Source organism: Hyperolius riggenbachi, chromosome 9, assembly GCF_040937935.1.
Source record: "Hyperolius riggenbachi isolate aHypRig1 chromosome 9, aHypRig1.pri, whole genome shotgun sequence".
NCBI classification, from domain to species: domain Eukaryota; kingdom Metazoa; phylum Chordata; class Amphibia; order Anura; family Hyperoliidae; genus Hyperolius; species Hyperolius riggenbachi.
The window spans coordinates 94,671,403-94,688,920 of record NC_090654.1 but is presented as its reverse complement, the minus strand read 5'-3'; the positions used below and the strand labels follow the sequence as shown (position 1 = coordinate 94,688,920).

The window sequence follows — 17,518 nt, the reverse complement described above, 5'->3', positions numbered from 1 at the left end:
GGTATTTTTACCAATATTCTACTAACTCTTACCCTAACCTAAGTCTTATATTACCTCTCCCCTGCCCATGTCTAACACTACTCCACACCTACACATAACACTGACCTTCCCCCATAGTTACCACTGCTATCCTGTCTATCTGCTTCTAACTGCTACATAGTAGCCATACTCCATAGCAAATTGCTGCTACCACCACTAATTGTACAGTTATACTATAGTGGAACTCCAGCACCCAAATTGCTTTGTCGGTGCTGCCATAGCTGCAATTTCCAAAGTGGCCTATGGTGGCGCTTAAAAGTATCAGATGCACCTTGTACCCAAATTAAATGATTTGCCTTGAAGGTATCTTAGAATTAAAGTCAATTAAAATTACAGTACCGTGCAAAAGTTTTAGGCAAGTATGAAAACGTGTTGTAAACTAAGAATGATTTAAAAAATACAAGCATTAATAGTTTCTTTTTATTATTTAAAAAAGAGTTTATACTGTATTTATTATTAAATAACAACGCAAAGTGAATGAACAGAAGAGAAATGTAAGTTTAACTAATACTTGGTATGACCACCCGTTGTCTTCAAAACAACATCAACTCTTCTGGGTACACTTGCACACAGTTCTTGAAGAAACGCAGCAGCGTTCCTATTAAAGTAGGACACGGGGACAAACAGAGGAAACAGGGGGACACAAGGGCATAGAGGAGGACACAAGGAGGACACAAAGGGGCATAGAGGAGGACACAAGGGGGACACAAAGGGGCATAGAGGAGGACACAAGGAGGACACAAAGGGGCATACAGGAGGACACAAGGGGGACACAAAGGGGCATAGAGAAGGACACAAGGAGGACACAAAGGGGCATAGAGGAGGACACAAAGGGGCATAGAGGAGGACACAAGGAAGACAGAGGCGGACATATAGGGGACAGAGGAGGACATGGAGACACAAGAGGTACAAGGGGGTATGAGGTACAAGGCTTAGTATATATTTTTTTCTCCTGGTTTTTGGGCTCTAAACCTAGGTGCGTCAGGAGCGTCTTAAAGCTCGAAAAATACCGTATTTTGTAGCCAAACCTGTTATACTATTTCTTAAAAGAACACTATCAATACCTAAGTGTTCTAAAATGACCATGTACAAATAATGTCTAAGTAGCTCTGTAAACATTTTACTACTTTTTATGCTAAATATAAGAGGCAAAAGCTTGAATCCATTGTGTGTAGGATTTAGCTTTATTGAGACAAATCATTTGCAAAGGGGTGTCTGCTTCAATGCACAGCCAGTGATGTTTTTTGCATATCAGACTACAGAGTATTTTTCCCTAAAAGCAAAAAAAATGTTTGAAACAAGTTAAATTTCCTCTACTCTCCTGCGGACAGCTCAGAAACACAAGCAGCTTCTGAGAGCTTACTCTCACACAGAGTTACACACAGAGTTAACAATAAAGGGGCCCATACACTCAGCCGAATTTCGACCTATCGATCGAAATCGATTGACCAATCGATCGATTTGCGGCCGATTTTGATCGATTTCAATCGATCTGACTTGTTGGAAAATTTAGGCTTATCTCTTGAGATTTATTATTGGACCTAATTGAAATCTGATGGCAAAAAAAATGCCATCAGATCGATTTTCAATAGATTTGATACTGAAATCTATTGGAAATCTGTTCCTAGTAAACAATGTTCCTAAACACATCAGATAGATCAGAAAATCTATCTTATGATCTATCTGCTGCTAATCTAACGAGTGTATGGCCACACTGTGAGGAAATTCCCCCTCCCCTCATTGTTCACTGTCCCATCAGAATTGAGCAGACTGCCATCAGTTCAGAATGAGAACAATTTGTTACAGTAAACAAAAGAGATAAGCAAATTAAATGTATACATCTTTATTATCCAGCACTTCAGGAACTCTCTCAACCCCAAGTTAAAAAACACATGTTAATCAATAGTGTCCCTTTAACCTGTTATGGGATTGTCCTAAATTCAAGAGATACTGGGATGAGGTGCTTAAGATTAATAGCAAAGTGTCGAGTCAGACAATAGAAGATAACCCATGAAGCGTTCTATTGCATCAGTTCAATGCAAAATTCTATAAGAAATTCATAGTTCCTCATATGTTGAATGCAGTCTAGGGTCTGCTTTCCCTTCATTGGAAGTTCAACTATGTTCTTACAGTCAAGAACTGGTTTGAGAAGCTAAATGAAATACAACTCACAGAGGAAATGGTGTTGGAAAGTAAAGATAAATACAATAAATATGACAATATATAGGCGATTTAGATAGACTATAAGGATTCTTCCAAATACCTGAATGGAATGGAATTCATTATGCTGGGATTATATCGTTTTAATTGCTGTAGCCATTGACCATTAGTAGCTTTTAAGTTTCTTTTTTTTATTTTCTTGTTCTAGTTAATTTGGATTATGCATTCTATAATCAGGAGCACATACCGTTTAGTATGAGATCTGGGCGACTGGGCATAACGCCGCTATGTATAATGTGCAAGTTAAGAACTGACCAGTGAAAAGACAGGATTGCTGTCCGGATATGGTGACATGGATGAGCTGACAGCGCACTTCGAGCCGTGATCTGCGCTATCTGGACATTATAACTTGCATATTGATAGCTGTGAGAATGCTGCAAAACCACGATGCGGGCAGCACAGTACTATTTGCCTCTCCTCTGTGTGACCTAATTGCCGAGCTGAGTGAAATGCGAATCCAGCTGAGTCCCCATACGCATCATGCAGTAAACTATCTGTTTGACACGATAGCAGAAGGGAGGAGGAGAAAACGGCTGGTACAAAATGAGCATGTGTATGGAATTAGCCACACCCTGATGAAACGTCCCCCACCCCCCGAACTGTACCAGACAATGGCACATGTGAGTGGTCGGTGCATGTGCGGCCGAGTGTGGTTTGATTAGCCCAATATATCTCTGGCCAGAGGTAGGCTTACTAACTACTAGGTTTTGTACTATCATATTTATATTGTTATAACATACAGTTAGTACTTTTTGTACTCCGCAATTGTTTGTTTTTAAACTTCTGGAAGAAGCTGTCTTTTCCTGTTTACCTATCGTGAGGGGAGATGTTTTAGATTGATTGATTGTTTAATAAAGAAAGCATTGGTATACTTGAGGAGGCATTGTGACCAATATTTTTTAAGCTCTAATATCACATACTGTTTAGGCAGGGCAGTTTCTAGGCTACAATGCACCCAGGGCGAGGGTGTTAAAATTGTGCCCCCCGCGGAGCCAGGTATACATGCCCGCAGTATAGGTTAGCCAGGTCTAGTTGCACTCAGTATAGGTAGCCAGCTATAGGTCCCCCCAGTATAGGTAGCCAGGCATAGTATAGGTAGCCAGGCTTAGGTGCCCCAGTATAGTTGCCCCCAGTATAGGTTAGCCAGGTAGGTGCCTCCAGTATAGGTAGCCGGTATAGTTGCCTCCAGTACAGTATAGGTTAGATAGGCAGGTGCCCCCCGTATAGGTTAGATAGGTAGGTGCCACCAGTACAGGTTGGCTGGCTAGGTGGGTGCCTCTAATATAGGGAGTCAGAATAGTTGCCCCCAGCCTAGGTTACATAGGTAGGTGCCCCCAGTATAGGTTAGTTAGGTAGGTGCCTCCAATATAGGTAGCCAGTATAGTTGCCACCAGTATAGGCTAGGTAGATAGGTGCCCCCAATACAGGTTAGATAGGTAGGGGCCCTCCAGTATAGGTTAGATTAGGTAGGTGCCCACCAGTGTGGTTAGATTAGGTAGGTGCCCCCCAGTCTGGTTAGATTAGGTAGGTGCCCCCCAGTATAGGTTAGATTAGGTAAGTGCTCCCAGTATAGGTTAGATTAGGTAGGTGCCCCCCAGTGTGGTTAGATTAGGTAGGTGCCCCCCAGTGTGGTTAGATTAGGTAGGTGCCCCCCAGTATAGGTTAGATTAGGTAGGTGCCCCCCAGTAGAGGTTAGATTAGGTAGGTGCCCCCCAGTGTGGTTAGATTAGGTAGGTGCCCCCTAGTATAGGTTAGATTAGGTAGGTGCCCCCCAGTATAGGTTGGATAGGTAGCTCCCCCCAGTATGGAGGGGGGAGCTGCAGCCACGGGGAGGGCAGCCCGACCTCTCCCTCCTTTCCTCTCCATGGGCTGCCCTCCGTGCTCCCCCCTCCGAGTGTGACTGCAGGGAAGGGAAGCGCTGTGTACAGAGCGCAACTCACCTCCCTGGTTCCAATCGCCACCGGTCTCCTCTTCTGTCTTCTCTTCATAGCCGCTGATACACACGCTGCTTCCGGCTAAACAGGAAGCAATTGTGTGTATCAGCGGCTATGAAGAGAAGAGGAGACCGGCGGCGATTAGAACCAGGGAGGTGAGTTGCGCTCTGTATACAGCGCTTCCCTGCAATCACACTCGGAGGGGGGAGCACGGAGGGCGGCCCGCGGAGAGGAAGGGAGGGAGAGGTCGGGCTGCACTCCCCGCGGTTGCCGCTCCCCCCTCCATTACAGCGCCCACAACTCCTTCGGCGCCCAGGGCGCCCGCACAGGCCGCACGGCCCTAGAAACAGGTCAGTAAATGGCCTGGGGGTGGGACTGGATCAGTCTGAAATGTGACTAGCTAACATGACTCACCCCGTTAGTCCAACTAGATGTGCAATAAAATGAGTATTGTGGACAGTGCCAAAAATGGTGTGCAATGCCAATTTTTACACGGCTACAAACAGTGGCACCAAGGCGGGCTATCTGAATTAAACACATCATTTGTTTAATTACTATCAGATCAGCTAGATCAGAATCCATTTTTCTAATGCAGATAGCGTCCTGGCCCTGATTAGAATTGGGGACCCACTGCTACAATGCAAAAGTACCTGTTTATTATTTTTCACACATTTTTCACACTTAGCTAAGGTATTATTTGTTCTCACTTTATTTCATCAATATCACCATATAATAGACATTCACAGTGGAACATATAACACATTGTATGAACACTTTGTAAAGACTATCATAACACCTCCATGTTCTGGTAATGTTATCGTTTCCTCCTATTGCAAATAATGGAGCCTTTAACGTCTTTATTCCTCATACTGTAGATGAAAGGATTTAACATCGGAGTTACTGCCGTATATACAACGGCAACTATCCTGTCCGCTTCCTGTGTGCTTATGGAGCGTGGCCGCAGGTACATAAACAGGATGGTTCCATAATAAAGGGAGACCACAGTCAGGTGGGAGCCACATGTGGAGAAAGCTTTATGCCTTCCTTCTGATGAACGGATCCTCAGGACAGTGGAAATAATACAGACATAGGAAACAAGAGTCAAGCAGAAGGAACTCATGACAATAAGCCCAGCTGAAATAAACACCACCAACGAGTTTAGCCAAGTAACACTGCAGACAATACGTAGAATTGGGGGAATCTCGCAGAAATAGTGGTTCAGATGGGGAGTGCAGAAAGGCTGATGGAATGCGTGACCCACCAGAATGCAAGAGTTTAGGAATCCAATACCCCATGTTATGAAAGATAACAAATAGCAAAACCTCTTGCTCATGATGGTATTGTAGTGTAACGGCTGACAGATTGCGACATATCTATCATAAGCCATGACTGCCAGTATCATACACTCTATTGCTCCTAGAGCTAAAGAGAAAAACACCTGAACACCACATTGCAGTATGGAAATAGTTCTGTCTTTGGCAAGAGCATTGACTAAGATTACAGGGACAATACTGGAGGAGAAAGAGATGTCAATGATGGAGAGGTTGCTCAAAAAAAAGTACATGGGCGTGTTGAGCTTTGGAGTGATCCTCACCAAAATGACCAGTAACAGGTTACCTGACAACATGGTTAAGTACATCACCAAGAACACAAGGAAGCAGATGGCCTGGAGATGAGGGACATCAGATATACCAAGAAGAATGATACGAGCAGGAGATGTATAGTTGACGACTTCCATATCTATAGGAGACCTAGCAGAAAACAAACTGTTATATAAGTGGAAAAAAGACAGCAAAGAATCAATGAACAGAACATTAATGCATTTTCTGCTGGTATCCAAAACATGCTCCCACCCCACCATGGCACATGCTACCCGAATAACCAACAGTTGGACTTGATTTTAATTCTTGAAATCTTGAAACCTTGAAGTCACCCACCTGATGCTTTAAAGTGCAATCTAACTTTTGAAATAGAAATACTTTTAAAAAATATTTCTAAATAGAATAGAAAGAGTACAGGTTGCATTGATACTCACACTTTTCTGTCATGATTAAGTTTAACTTTCCAGTTTAGTCCTCAGCCAACTATGATTTTATAGGCATGTTGAAATATGATTACTTGCAGCCAGTCCACTGTTTGTGGATGTAGCCACTCCAAATTTGCATGTTCAAACTTTTCAGTTCCTTCACCAGGGAGTGCTTTATTAGAGCAGGTCAGACTGTTCACCAGGGATGGTCGTAGTGAGCCAACTTCGCTACGCTGGAACTACGCGTAGTTTTACGCAATTACGCTTCGCCAAACTACTGCTTCAAAATCAAATATTCGCTTCGTATGCATTTCGTAGAATACGCGTTAAAATCCGTAATTACGCGTAGTGCGAAGCGTAGTGCATGCGGATGCTTATGCCTTTATGCAGAAAATTTTACGCTTGAATTCCTCTTTAGATTCTTATCCCGGGAGCTGTTCTATGCGTACAATCCCCTTTTCAATGCGTAAATTTGTAAGCATACAATCGTACGCGGAAAAATAGACGCGAGTAATGCATGCATAGTTCACTACTCAATACACATGTTAACTACGCATAGTAAGCGTAAGCTACGCGTAGCGGTACTTCGCTACACGTAAATTCGTAAGTGTAGTTCTGCAACTTCACCTACGAACTACAATGCGTAGATACAAACTACGATGCGTAAATTCGCACTGGCGTAGTTTCTGCTCATCCCTGCTGTTCACATCTAAATGTACAACATCAGAAACCCCAAGTGTCATACACAGCAACACTAGGCACCATATGCAATTCACTTTTTCACCTGAGTTTACTCTTAACTAGAGTTGGGCCGAACGGTTCGCCGGCGAACGTGGTTCGCGCGAACGTAGGTGGTTCGCGTGCGGGTACCGCACGCAAACGTTTTGCGGAAGAAGTTCGGTTCGCCCCATAATGCACCTGAGGGTCAACTTTGACCCTCTACATCACAGTCAGCAGGCCCAGTGTAGCCAATTAAGCCTTATATAAGGGGGGGTGGGGCCCCTGGAGCCCCACCCCCCCTTATATAAGGCAGGCAGCGGCGGCCATTACGGCCACTCGTGTGCCTGCATTAGTGAGAGTAGGGCGAGCTGCTGCAGTCTCTCATATAGGGAAAGATTAGTTAGGCTTAACTTCTTCCTGGCTGCATACCTGTTCTGTTCAGTGAGCCCTCAGCCCACTGCATACCTGTACTGTGATCCTGCCACTGCATACCTGTTCAGTGATCCTGCCACTGCATACCTGTTCTGTTCAGTGAGCCCTCAGCCCACTGCATACCTGTACTGTGATCCTGCCACTCCATACCTGTTCAGTGATCCTGCCACTGCATACCTGTTCTGTTCAGTGAGCCCTCAGCCCACTGCATACCTGTACTGTGATCCTGCCACTGCATACCTGTTCAGTGATCCTGCCACTGCATACCTGTTCAGTGATCCTGCCACTGCATACCTGTTCAGTGATCCTGCCACTGCATACCTGTTCAGTGATCCTGCCACTGCATACCTGTTCAGTGATCCTGCCACTGCATACCTGTTCTGTGAACCCGCCACTGTATACCTGTTCTGTTCAGTGGACCCGCCACTGTATACCTGTTCTGTGAACCCGCCACTGTATACCTGTTCTGTTCAGTGGACCCGCCACTGTATACCTGTTTAGTGAACACGCCACTGCATACCTGTTGTGTTCAGTGAACCTGCCACTGCATACCTGTTCTGTGAACCCGCCACTGTATACCTGTTCTGTTCAGTGGACCCGCCACTGTATACCTGTTCTGTTCAGTGGACCCGCCACTGTATACCTGTTCAGTGGACCCGCCACTGTATACCTGTTTAGTGAACACGCCACTGCATACCTGTTGTGTTCAGTGAACCTGCCACTGCATACCTGTTCTGTGAACCCGCCACTGTATACCTGTTCTGTTCAGTGGACCCGCCACTGTATACCTGTTCTGTTCAGTGGACCCGCCACTGTATACCTGTTCAGTGAACCTGCCACTGCATACCTGTTGTGTTCAGTGAACCTGCCACTGCATACCTGTTCTGTGAACCCGCCACTGTATACCTGTTCTGTTCAGTGGACCCCCCACTGTATACCTGTTCAGTGATCCTGCCACTGCATACCTGTTCTGTGAACCCGCCACTGTATACCTGTTCTGTTCAGTGGACCCGCCACTGTATACCTGTTTAGTGAACACGCCACTGCATACCTGTTGTGTTCAGTGAACCTGCCACTGCATACCTGTTCTGTGAACCCGCCACTGTATACCTGTTCTGTTCAGTGGACCCGCCACTGTATACCTGTTCTGTTCAGTGGACCCGCCACTGTATACCTGTTCAGTGAACCCGCCACTGCATACCTGTTGTGTTCAGTGAACCTGCCACTGCATACCTGTTCTGTGAACCCGCCACTGTATACCTGTTCTGTTCAGTGGACCCGCCACTGTATACCTGTTCAGTGAACCCGCCACTGTATACCTGTTCTGTTCAGTGGACCCGCCACTGTATACCTGTTTAGTGAACACGCCACTGCATACCTGTTGTGTTCAGTGAACCTGCCACTGCATACCTGTTCTGTGAACCCGCCACTGTATACCTGTTCTGTTCAGTGGACCCGCCACTGTATACCTGTTCTGTTCAGTGGACCCGCCACTGTATACCTGTTCTGTTCAGTGGACCCGCCACTGTATACCTGTTCAGTGAACCCGCCACTGCATACCTGTTGTGTTCAGTGAACCTGCCACTGCATACCTGTTCTGTGAACCCGCCACTGTATACCTGTTCTGTTCAGTGGACCTGCCACTGTATACCTGTTCTGTTCAGTGGACCCGCCACTGTATACCTGTTCAGTGATCCTGCCACTGCATACCTGTTCAGTGAACCCGCCACTGCATACCTGTTGTGTTCAGTGAACCCGCCACTGTATACCTGTACTGTTCAGTGAACCCACCGCATCAGTGCGCATACCTGTGCAGTTAAGTGAACCCACCTACCTACGTGAGTGCACGCAGTGTGATATACCACTCCGTGCATACCCGATATGGACAAAACAGGTAGAGGAAGAGGTAGTGTCAGAGGCAGAGGAAGGCCACCCGGCAGGTCTGCGCAAGGTCGTGTAAATGTAATTTCGTGTGGACCTGGCCCACAGTACAGTGCTCGGAAGAAGGCACGTCCCATCACCTCCCAAGATTGTCAGGACGTGGTTGAGTATTTAGCGACACAGAACACCTCATCTTGCTCAGCCACCAGCGCTACTACTAGCACCACTTCCGCTGCATTTGACACTTCGCAAGAATTATTTAGTGGTGGTGAAATCACTGATGCACAGCCATTGTTACAGCCAGATGAATTTTCACCAGCTCATATGTCTGTGTTACGCGGCAACACTATGGATGTAACGTGTAAGGAGGATGAAGGACCTACTGATGGTGCATGTTTGGATTTTTCTGAGTCAAGCGAAGCTGGGCAGGATGATTACGATGATGACGATGATAGGGATCCTCTGTATGTTCCCAATAGAGGAGATGAAGAGGGGGACAGTTCAGAGGGGGAGTCAGAGAGTAGTAGGAGGATAGAAGTTGCTGAAAGAAGCTGGGGCAGCTCTTCGTCAGAAACAGCTGGTGGCAGAGTCCGGCACCATGTATCGCCACCTATGTACAGCCAGCCAACTTGCCCTTCAGCATCAGCTGCTGAGGTCCCCATAGTGCCCACATCCCAGGGTGGCTCAGCGGTGTGGAAATTTTTTAATGTGTGTGCCTCAGATCGGACCAAAGCCATCTGTTCGCTCTGCCAACAAAAATTGAGCCGTGGAAAGGCCAACACTCACGTAGGGACAAGTGCCTTACGAAGGCACCTGGAGAACAGGCACAAACAGCAATGGGACGGCCACCTGAGCAAAAGCAGCAGCAGCACACAAAAGAAAAGTCACCCTCATTCTCCTCTTCCTCCTTCAAGTGCATCATCTGCTTCTGCCGCTTTCTCCCTTGCACCTTCACAGGCACCCTCCTCCACTCCGCCTCTGCCCTTGAGCGGTTCCTGCTCCTCTGCCCACAGCAGCAGTCAGGTGTCCGTGAAGGAAATGTTTGAGCGGAAGAAGACACTTTTGGCCAGTCACCCCCTTGCCCGGCGTCTGACAGCTGGCGTGGCGGAACTGTTAGCTCGCCAGCTGTTACCATACCGGCTGGTGGACTCTGAGGCCCTCCGGTAAATTTGTGGCCATCGGAACACCGCAGTGGAAGATGCCAGGCCGCACTTATTTTTCGAGAAAGGCCATACCCCAACTGCACCGTGAAGTTGAGAGGCAAGTGGTGTCATCTCTTGCGGGTACACCTGACCACGGATGGCTGGTCTGCCAAGCACGGGCAGGGCCGCTACATTACCTACACAGCCCATTGGGTGAACCTGGTGGTGAACGATGGCAAGCAGAAAGCGGCGGACCAAATTGTGACACCTCCACGGCTTGCAGGCAGGCCTCCTGCCACCTCCTCTCCTCCTGCTACATGCTCTTCACTGTCCTCCTCCTCCTCCTTGGCTGAGTGGCAGTTCTCCTCTCCAGCTACACAGCCCCAGCTCCGCAGGGCCTATGCTGCATGCCAGGTACGACGGTGTCACGCCATCTTAGACATGGCTTGTCTCAAAGCGGAGAGTCACACTGGAGCAGCTCTCCTGGCTGCTCTTAAGAAACAGGTGGATGAGTGGCTGACCCCGCACCACCTGGAGATAGGCAACGTGGTGTGCGACAACGGCAGCAATCTGCTTGCCGCTTTGCATATGGGGAAGCTGACACACATACCCTGCATGGCACATGTCATGAATCTAGTGGTTCAAAGATTTGTGGCAAAGTACCCTGGCTTAGCAGATGTCCTGAAGCAGGCCAGGAAGTTCTGTGGGCATTTGAGGCGCTCTTACACAGCCATGGCACGATTTGCAGAAATTCAGCGTAAAAACAACATGCCGGTGAGACGCCTCATTTGCGATAGACCCACTCGCTGGAATTCGACCCTGCTCATGTTCTCCCGCCTGCTAGAACAGAAGAAAGCCGTCACCCAGTACCTCTACAACTGGAGTAGAACGAAACAGTCTGGGAAGATGGGGATGTTCTGGCCCGACAACTGGACACTGATGAAAAATGCATGCAGGCTCATGCGGCCGTTTGAGGAGGTGACCAACCTGGTGAGCCGCAGTGAGGGCACCATCAGCGACTTAATTCCCTACGCGTACTTCTTGGAGCGTGCTGTGCGTAGAGTGGCGGATGAAGCTGCGAATGAGCATGACCAGGAACCGTTACGGCAGGAACAGGCATGGGACCAATTTTCATCAGACCCAGCTGTTTCCTCAACACCTGCGGCAGCACAGAGGGGGGAGGAGGAGGAAGAAGAGAGGTCGTGTGCAGAAGATGAGTCAGACTCAGAGGATGATGAGCAAGGTGTTTCTTTGGGGGAGGAGGAGGAGGAGGAGGGGACAGCGGCAGGAGAACAACCGCAGCAGGCGTCGCAGGGGGCTTGTACTGCTAAACCTTCCCGTGGTATTGTTCGCGGCTGGGGGGAGGAGTTTGACTTATGTGACGTCACTGAGGAAGAGCAAGAGGAGATGGAGGGTACTGAATCTGACTTTCTGCAGATGTTGTCTTTTATGCTGTCCTGCCTGTTGAGGGACCCCCGTATAAAAAACCTCAAGGGGAATGAGCTGTACTGGGTGGCCACACTACTAGACCCTCGGTACAGGCACAAAGTGGCGGACCTGTTACCAACTCACCTGAAGGTGGAAAGGATGCAGCACATGCAGAACCAGCTGTCAACTATGCTTTACAATGCCTTTAAGGGTGATGTGACAGCACAACGCCAGCAAGGTACCACTGCCACTAATCCTCCTCCCGTGTCCACGCAGTCAAAGACAGGACGCTCCAGTGATCTCATGGTGATGTCGGACATTCGGACGTTCTTTAGTCCAACGCCTCGCCGTAGCCCTTCCGGATCCACCCTCCACCAACGCCTCGACCGGCAGGTAGCCGACTACCTGGCCTTAAGTGTGGATGTAGACACTGCTGTGAACAGCGATGAGGAACCCTTGAACTACTGGGTGCGCAGGCTTGACCTGTGGCCAGAGCTGTCCCAATTTGCCATCCAACTTCTCGCCTGCCCTGCCGCAAGCGTCCTCTCAGAAAGGACCTTCAGCGCAGCTGGAGGCATTGTCACAGAGAAGAGAAGTCGCCTAAGTCACAAAAGTGTTAAGTACCTCACCTTTATCAAAATGAATGAGGCATGGATCCCGGAGGGCTGCTGCCCGCCCCAAGACTAAGTCAGTCCCCGCACACACAGCATCTCTGCCTGCACGCCGTGTGACTGGCTGCCTGGCCTGCCCCAAAAAGACTAAGTCACTCCCAGTCCCTCCACACAGCATGTCTGCCTGCAGGCCGCTTCACTACCTTCTCCGCCACCACCAACAGGGTCCGGGACTCCAGGCGGATTGCTGAATTTTTTAGGCCGCTGCTAGCAGCGGCCGCTGTAAAAATGTTTATGGTGCGTGTACATGACTGCCTAATTTTTCTGGCTGCACTGCGGGCAGCTGCAACAACAAAAGAAAAGGCATGTACATGCGCCCATTCCCCTTCGTGATCATTACCTTGCCGTGGTGAAGGGGCTTGCGTATCACAATGAAGCAATGACCGGCGCCTAGATGAGTGTCTCGGGGGGCACACAAAAGATAATAAGGTCGTTGCTTCATTGTGGTCAGACCAAATTTGATCAGCTGGACAGTCACTGTTCTGTCATTCAGCTACATCAGCCAGGCCGACCATATGGGCTGTAAAGCCACCAAAACCTGCACTCTCGCCATGGTGCGCACCAGTCCAGCACGGCCGTCACTACACAAACAGCTGTTTGCGGTGCGTTACACGGTGAGTTTGGTGTGTCAGTGTGAAGCAGTACCTTAATTACACTACCTGATTGATGTATACACATGCAAGATGTTTTAAAGCACTTTAGGCCTGTCATTTAGCATTCAATGTGATTTCTGCCCTTAAAACGCTGCTTTGCGTCAAATCCAGATTTTTCCCGGGGACTTTTGCCGTGTATCCCACTCCGCCATGCCCCCCTCCAGGTGTTAGACCCCTTGAAACATCTTTTCCATCACTTTTGTGGCCAGCATAATTATTTTTTTTTTTTCAAAGTTCGCATCCCCATTGAAGTCTATTGCGGTTCGCGAACTTTAACGCGAACCGAACCTTCCGCGGAAGTTCGCGAACCCGGTTCGCGAACCGAAAATCGGAGGTTCGGCCCAACTCTACTCTTAACCCCCCTAGCGGTATAATTCCCGCGGCTGCGCAGCCGCGGGAGGGTTTTTTTTACCTTTTTTTAGCATGTAGCTACCCTAGCGCTAGCTACATGCTTTCTCCCTCCCCGTGGCATCCACCCGTCCCCTCCGATCGCCACCGGCGCCGCTTGCCCATAAGGAAATCCCGTTCTGAACGGGATTTCCTTGAGGGCTTCCTCCGTCGCCATGGTGACGAACGGAGTGACGTCATCGACGTCATGGACGTCGTGACGTCACAGGGAGTCCCGATCCACCCCATAGCGCAGCCTGGCGGCGATTGGCCAGGCTGCGCAAGGGGTATGCGGGGGGGGCCTGTATCCGTGGCGGGTAGCGGCGCATCAGCGGCGGGCGGCGGCGATCAGACCAAACACGCAGCTAGCAAAGTGCTAGCTGCGTGTTTGAAAAAAAAAATTATGTAAATCGGCCCAGCAGGGCCTGAGCGGCACCCTCCGGCGGCTTACCCCGTGTCACACACGGGGTTACCGCCAAGGAGGTTAAGAGATAATTTTTCATCTTTGATTTAAAACAACTTTCCAGAAGTCTTCAACTAAAAAAAGAACCAAAAAGCAGATGAAAAGTTACTATCAAAATAGTTTTGAGTATTTTCTTGCTCTCTCTTGGCTTGGAAGGCATTTTATTGACAAGTTTAAAAACATCACCTTAGAGAAAACTCAGGAGAAAAAGTGAATTGCATATGGGCCCAAATGCAGATTTATCTATTTCAATCTCACCTGGAGCTGCCAGGGTAAAGGGAAATGTAAGTAATGCTTTGAAGTGTTTAATGAAAACATAATACATACATATGTCCTGAGGACATTGTTCATATTTTCTCCAAAAAGTGTAGTTACACTTTAACATAGCTTAATAGAGGACTGAATGTGAATGACAAATAAGTATCTCCAGCAATCAAGGCTTAAAAATAATATAACAAGTGTTATTCATACAAAGGATTAAGAAAAGTATGGATATTAAAAAAAGGGGGACTGAAAGGTCCGCTTGACACATCGCACCTTCTTTTTTGGTATAATAGTAATTATTAAGTTTAATTGTTTATGGTTTGAGCCAATAAGTGACAAACCTAGGCAATGACAGGAAATATTGACAACGCATAATCTAAAACAATACTTATATATATTATAATACAGAAACATCTTTCTCTGCAATGGGTATTATAGATAGTAAAGCAACCAGCCTTCAAATCGACATTTCGTGAATTCACTTCATCAGGACCTAGAAGGGAAAGCCTCAAAGAGCTGCTTGCATTCAAACTTTAAAATACTAGAAGGAATTGTACTTATAACAAGACAGTGTTGAGATATGCATAGAATAGGATTTGGTTCGAAAACAGCAACTTTTGGAAGCAATACGCTGTGTTTTAACAAGCTGACCACAGACTTAGGACAATAATAGAATGCTAGGGAACACGTCTAAGCTCTGATAAGTCCGCTCTCCTCTCTGCTATACACATGTGTATCATATGAGACTGTGTGATAAGGACTAACATATCTGCAATAAAAGTAGAGAAATAGTGGATAAACATTTCCAACTGTAACTATTCTACTGTGTTTTTTCTCATGTATTTTTTTGGTTCCCCAACACTCTTCCTCAATTATGGAAATATGTTCTTTTACCTGTCAACCAGCAGTTTTAGTATAGGGCCACCTTAGACCATAGCTAAGATTCAAAGCATTTTAAAATAGTTTTAAAAACTACAATGATGACGTGCGCTGTGCAATAGTGACTAATATACTTTTCTCTTTCCTGGAGTCAGCACAATAGATGCTGGTACACACACTCAATTCTCAAAAAAAAAAATTTAGGCTGCAGCTGACAACCTATAAAGCCCCAATCTATGTTTGATTGATTTACAGCTTCTGGAAAATAACGCCGCAGTGCCGAAAATCTCATGCATCCGAGCAACGTTCACCTCCCATTCATTCGCCTATAACTTTATTGCTACTTATCACAATGAATTGATCTATAGCTTGTTTTTTCCGCCACCAATTAGGCTTTCTGTGGGTGATACATTTTGCTAAGAGCCACTTTACTGTAAATGCATTTTAACAGGAAGAATAAGAAAAAAACGGAAAAAAATCATTATTTCTCAGTTTTTGGCCATTATAGTTTGAAATTAATATACGCTACCATAATTAAAATGCATGTATTTTATTTGCGCATCTGTCCCGGTTATTACACCATTTAAACGATGTCCCTATCACAATTTATGGTGCCGATATTTCATTTAGAAATAAAGGTGCATTTTTTCAATTTGCGTCCATCACTATTTATAAGCTTATAATTTTAAATAATATAATAACATATTCTCTTGACATGCATATTTAAAAAGTTCAGACCCTTGGGTAACTATTTATGTTGTTTTTGTTTTGTTTTTTAATTGGTTTTTTTTTTGTTTTTTTAATAAAAAAAAGTGTATGTGGGTAATTTTTGGTGTGGGAGGGAAACTGCTAATTTTAAATGTAAAATAATGGTTTTTTTTAATCAAAAATGTATGTGGGTGCAGTTTACTATTTGGCCACAAGATGGCCACAGTGAAAAAAGTCCTAGATGCGAACCAGCTCGCATCTAGGAACTAAAATGCTGAGGAGTTGTTTCCTGGGGGAAGAAATACCGCGCTCTCTGGAGAGAAAGCGTCGGTATTTCTGCGGGGAAGTTAGATCGGTGAATGGGAATTATATTCCCATTCACTGATCGGGGGGCTAGCGGCGGGCAGCGGGAGCGCGCGCGGGGGCGCGCCCGATCGCGCGCACGAGCCGGCGGCAGCACCAGTGCCTATCTGGACGAGGAAGCTCGTCCAGATAGGCCGAACTGGATAAATATTGTGCAATAAAGAATCGTTGATCTGGACATCATAACTGATTCTGCGTAACTGACTTTGACTTATTTAAAAAAAAATAACTGTCTGCTCGACATAATTTGCAACCTAGGCCATATCAGGCCAAAGTCTTGGACTCTAAGCTGGGCTGTATCAAACCCAAGCAAGGGCTGCAGATCTAAAAATGTATAGGTAACACAGGGCCCGGCCTGATCCTAAGTTTTCTCCAAGGTGATACTTCAAATCTTATCAAAAATGCCCTTTAAGGCACTAGCAAGCAAGAAACTGTGCAAAATACTTTTGCTAGAACTTTTTCTACTCCTTTTTGGTACTTTTTTAAATGCAAAGTGTTGAAATTTTATTTTAAACAGAGATGAAAACTTATCTCCTAGGAGAAAACGTATGGAAAAAGTGAATTAGATTGGTGGGCCCTGTGGGCCCCATCCATTTCACTTTCCTAGGTAATATTTTTCACATCTTATCTATTAAATGTCTTTTTAGTCACCCAGAAAGCAATAAAATCCTCATAATATTTTGACAGTACTTTTTCTTCTACTTTTTGTTTATTTTTACAATTGCGGAGTGTTATTTTAAACAGAAGATGGAGAAATATCTCCTAGGAGGAAACATAGGAGGAAAAGTGAATAGGATCAGGCCCATAAACATATTCTACATATATATATATATATATATATATAATACAAAATGTGGCAAGACGTTAACAACAAGGATGGTACAATAAGACTAAGGGCAGAGGGCTCTTACAGACTTTTATTCTAGAAATCCAGGATGAGCAGAATACATTTAAACAACAAATATCACTCAAACAAGAATTACTAAGTATACCAGAACTTTTAACCACTTCTCAACCACAGGGTTTTTCACCTAACAACCACAGCAATTTTCACATTTAAGGGAGGCAAGGGTTAATGGGCTTAATGGTGGTATAATTTATTTAAAAAAAAACCTCACTGATGCTGATCAATCACTAATGCTGTATTAGTTATCTGAGGTCCTCTCACGAGTGATCTCAGTAACTGTAACAGCATAGTGACTGATTCAATGTTTACACACATTCTGAATGAATGAGCACTGTCATTGGCTTTGGCAGTGCTCAATCAAACTTGCAAGCACTTTGATTGGCTGATGTGAACACATGTTC

The 17,518-nt window shown here is 46.1% G+C and overlaps 1 protein-coding gene across 1 annotated transcript; it reads right to left on the bottom strand.

Annotated features, from left to right (window-relative positions):
* Positions 1-5,007: 5,007 nt before the first annotated feature.
* LOC137531670 (olfactory receptor 5AP2-like) lies at positions 5,008-5,931 on the bottom strand. Its single transcript, XM_068251622.1, has one exon. It carries the CDS (start codon positions 5,929-5,931, stop codon positions 5,008-5,010), a length of 924 nt encoding a protein of 307 aa, XP_068107723.1.
* Between the last annotated feature and the right edge of the window lie 11,587 nt (positions 5,932-17,518).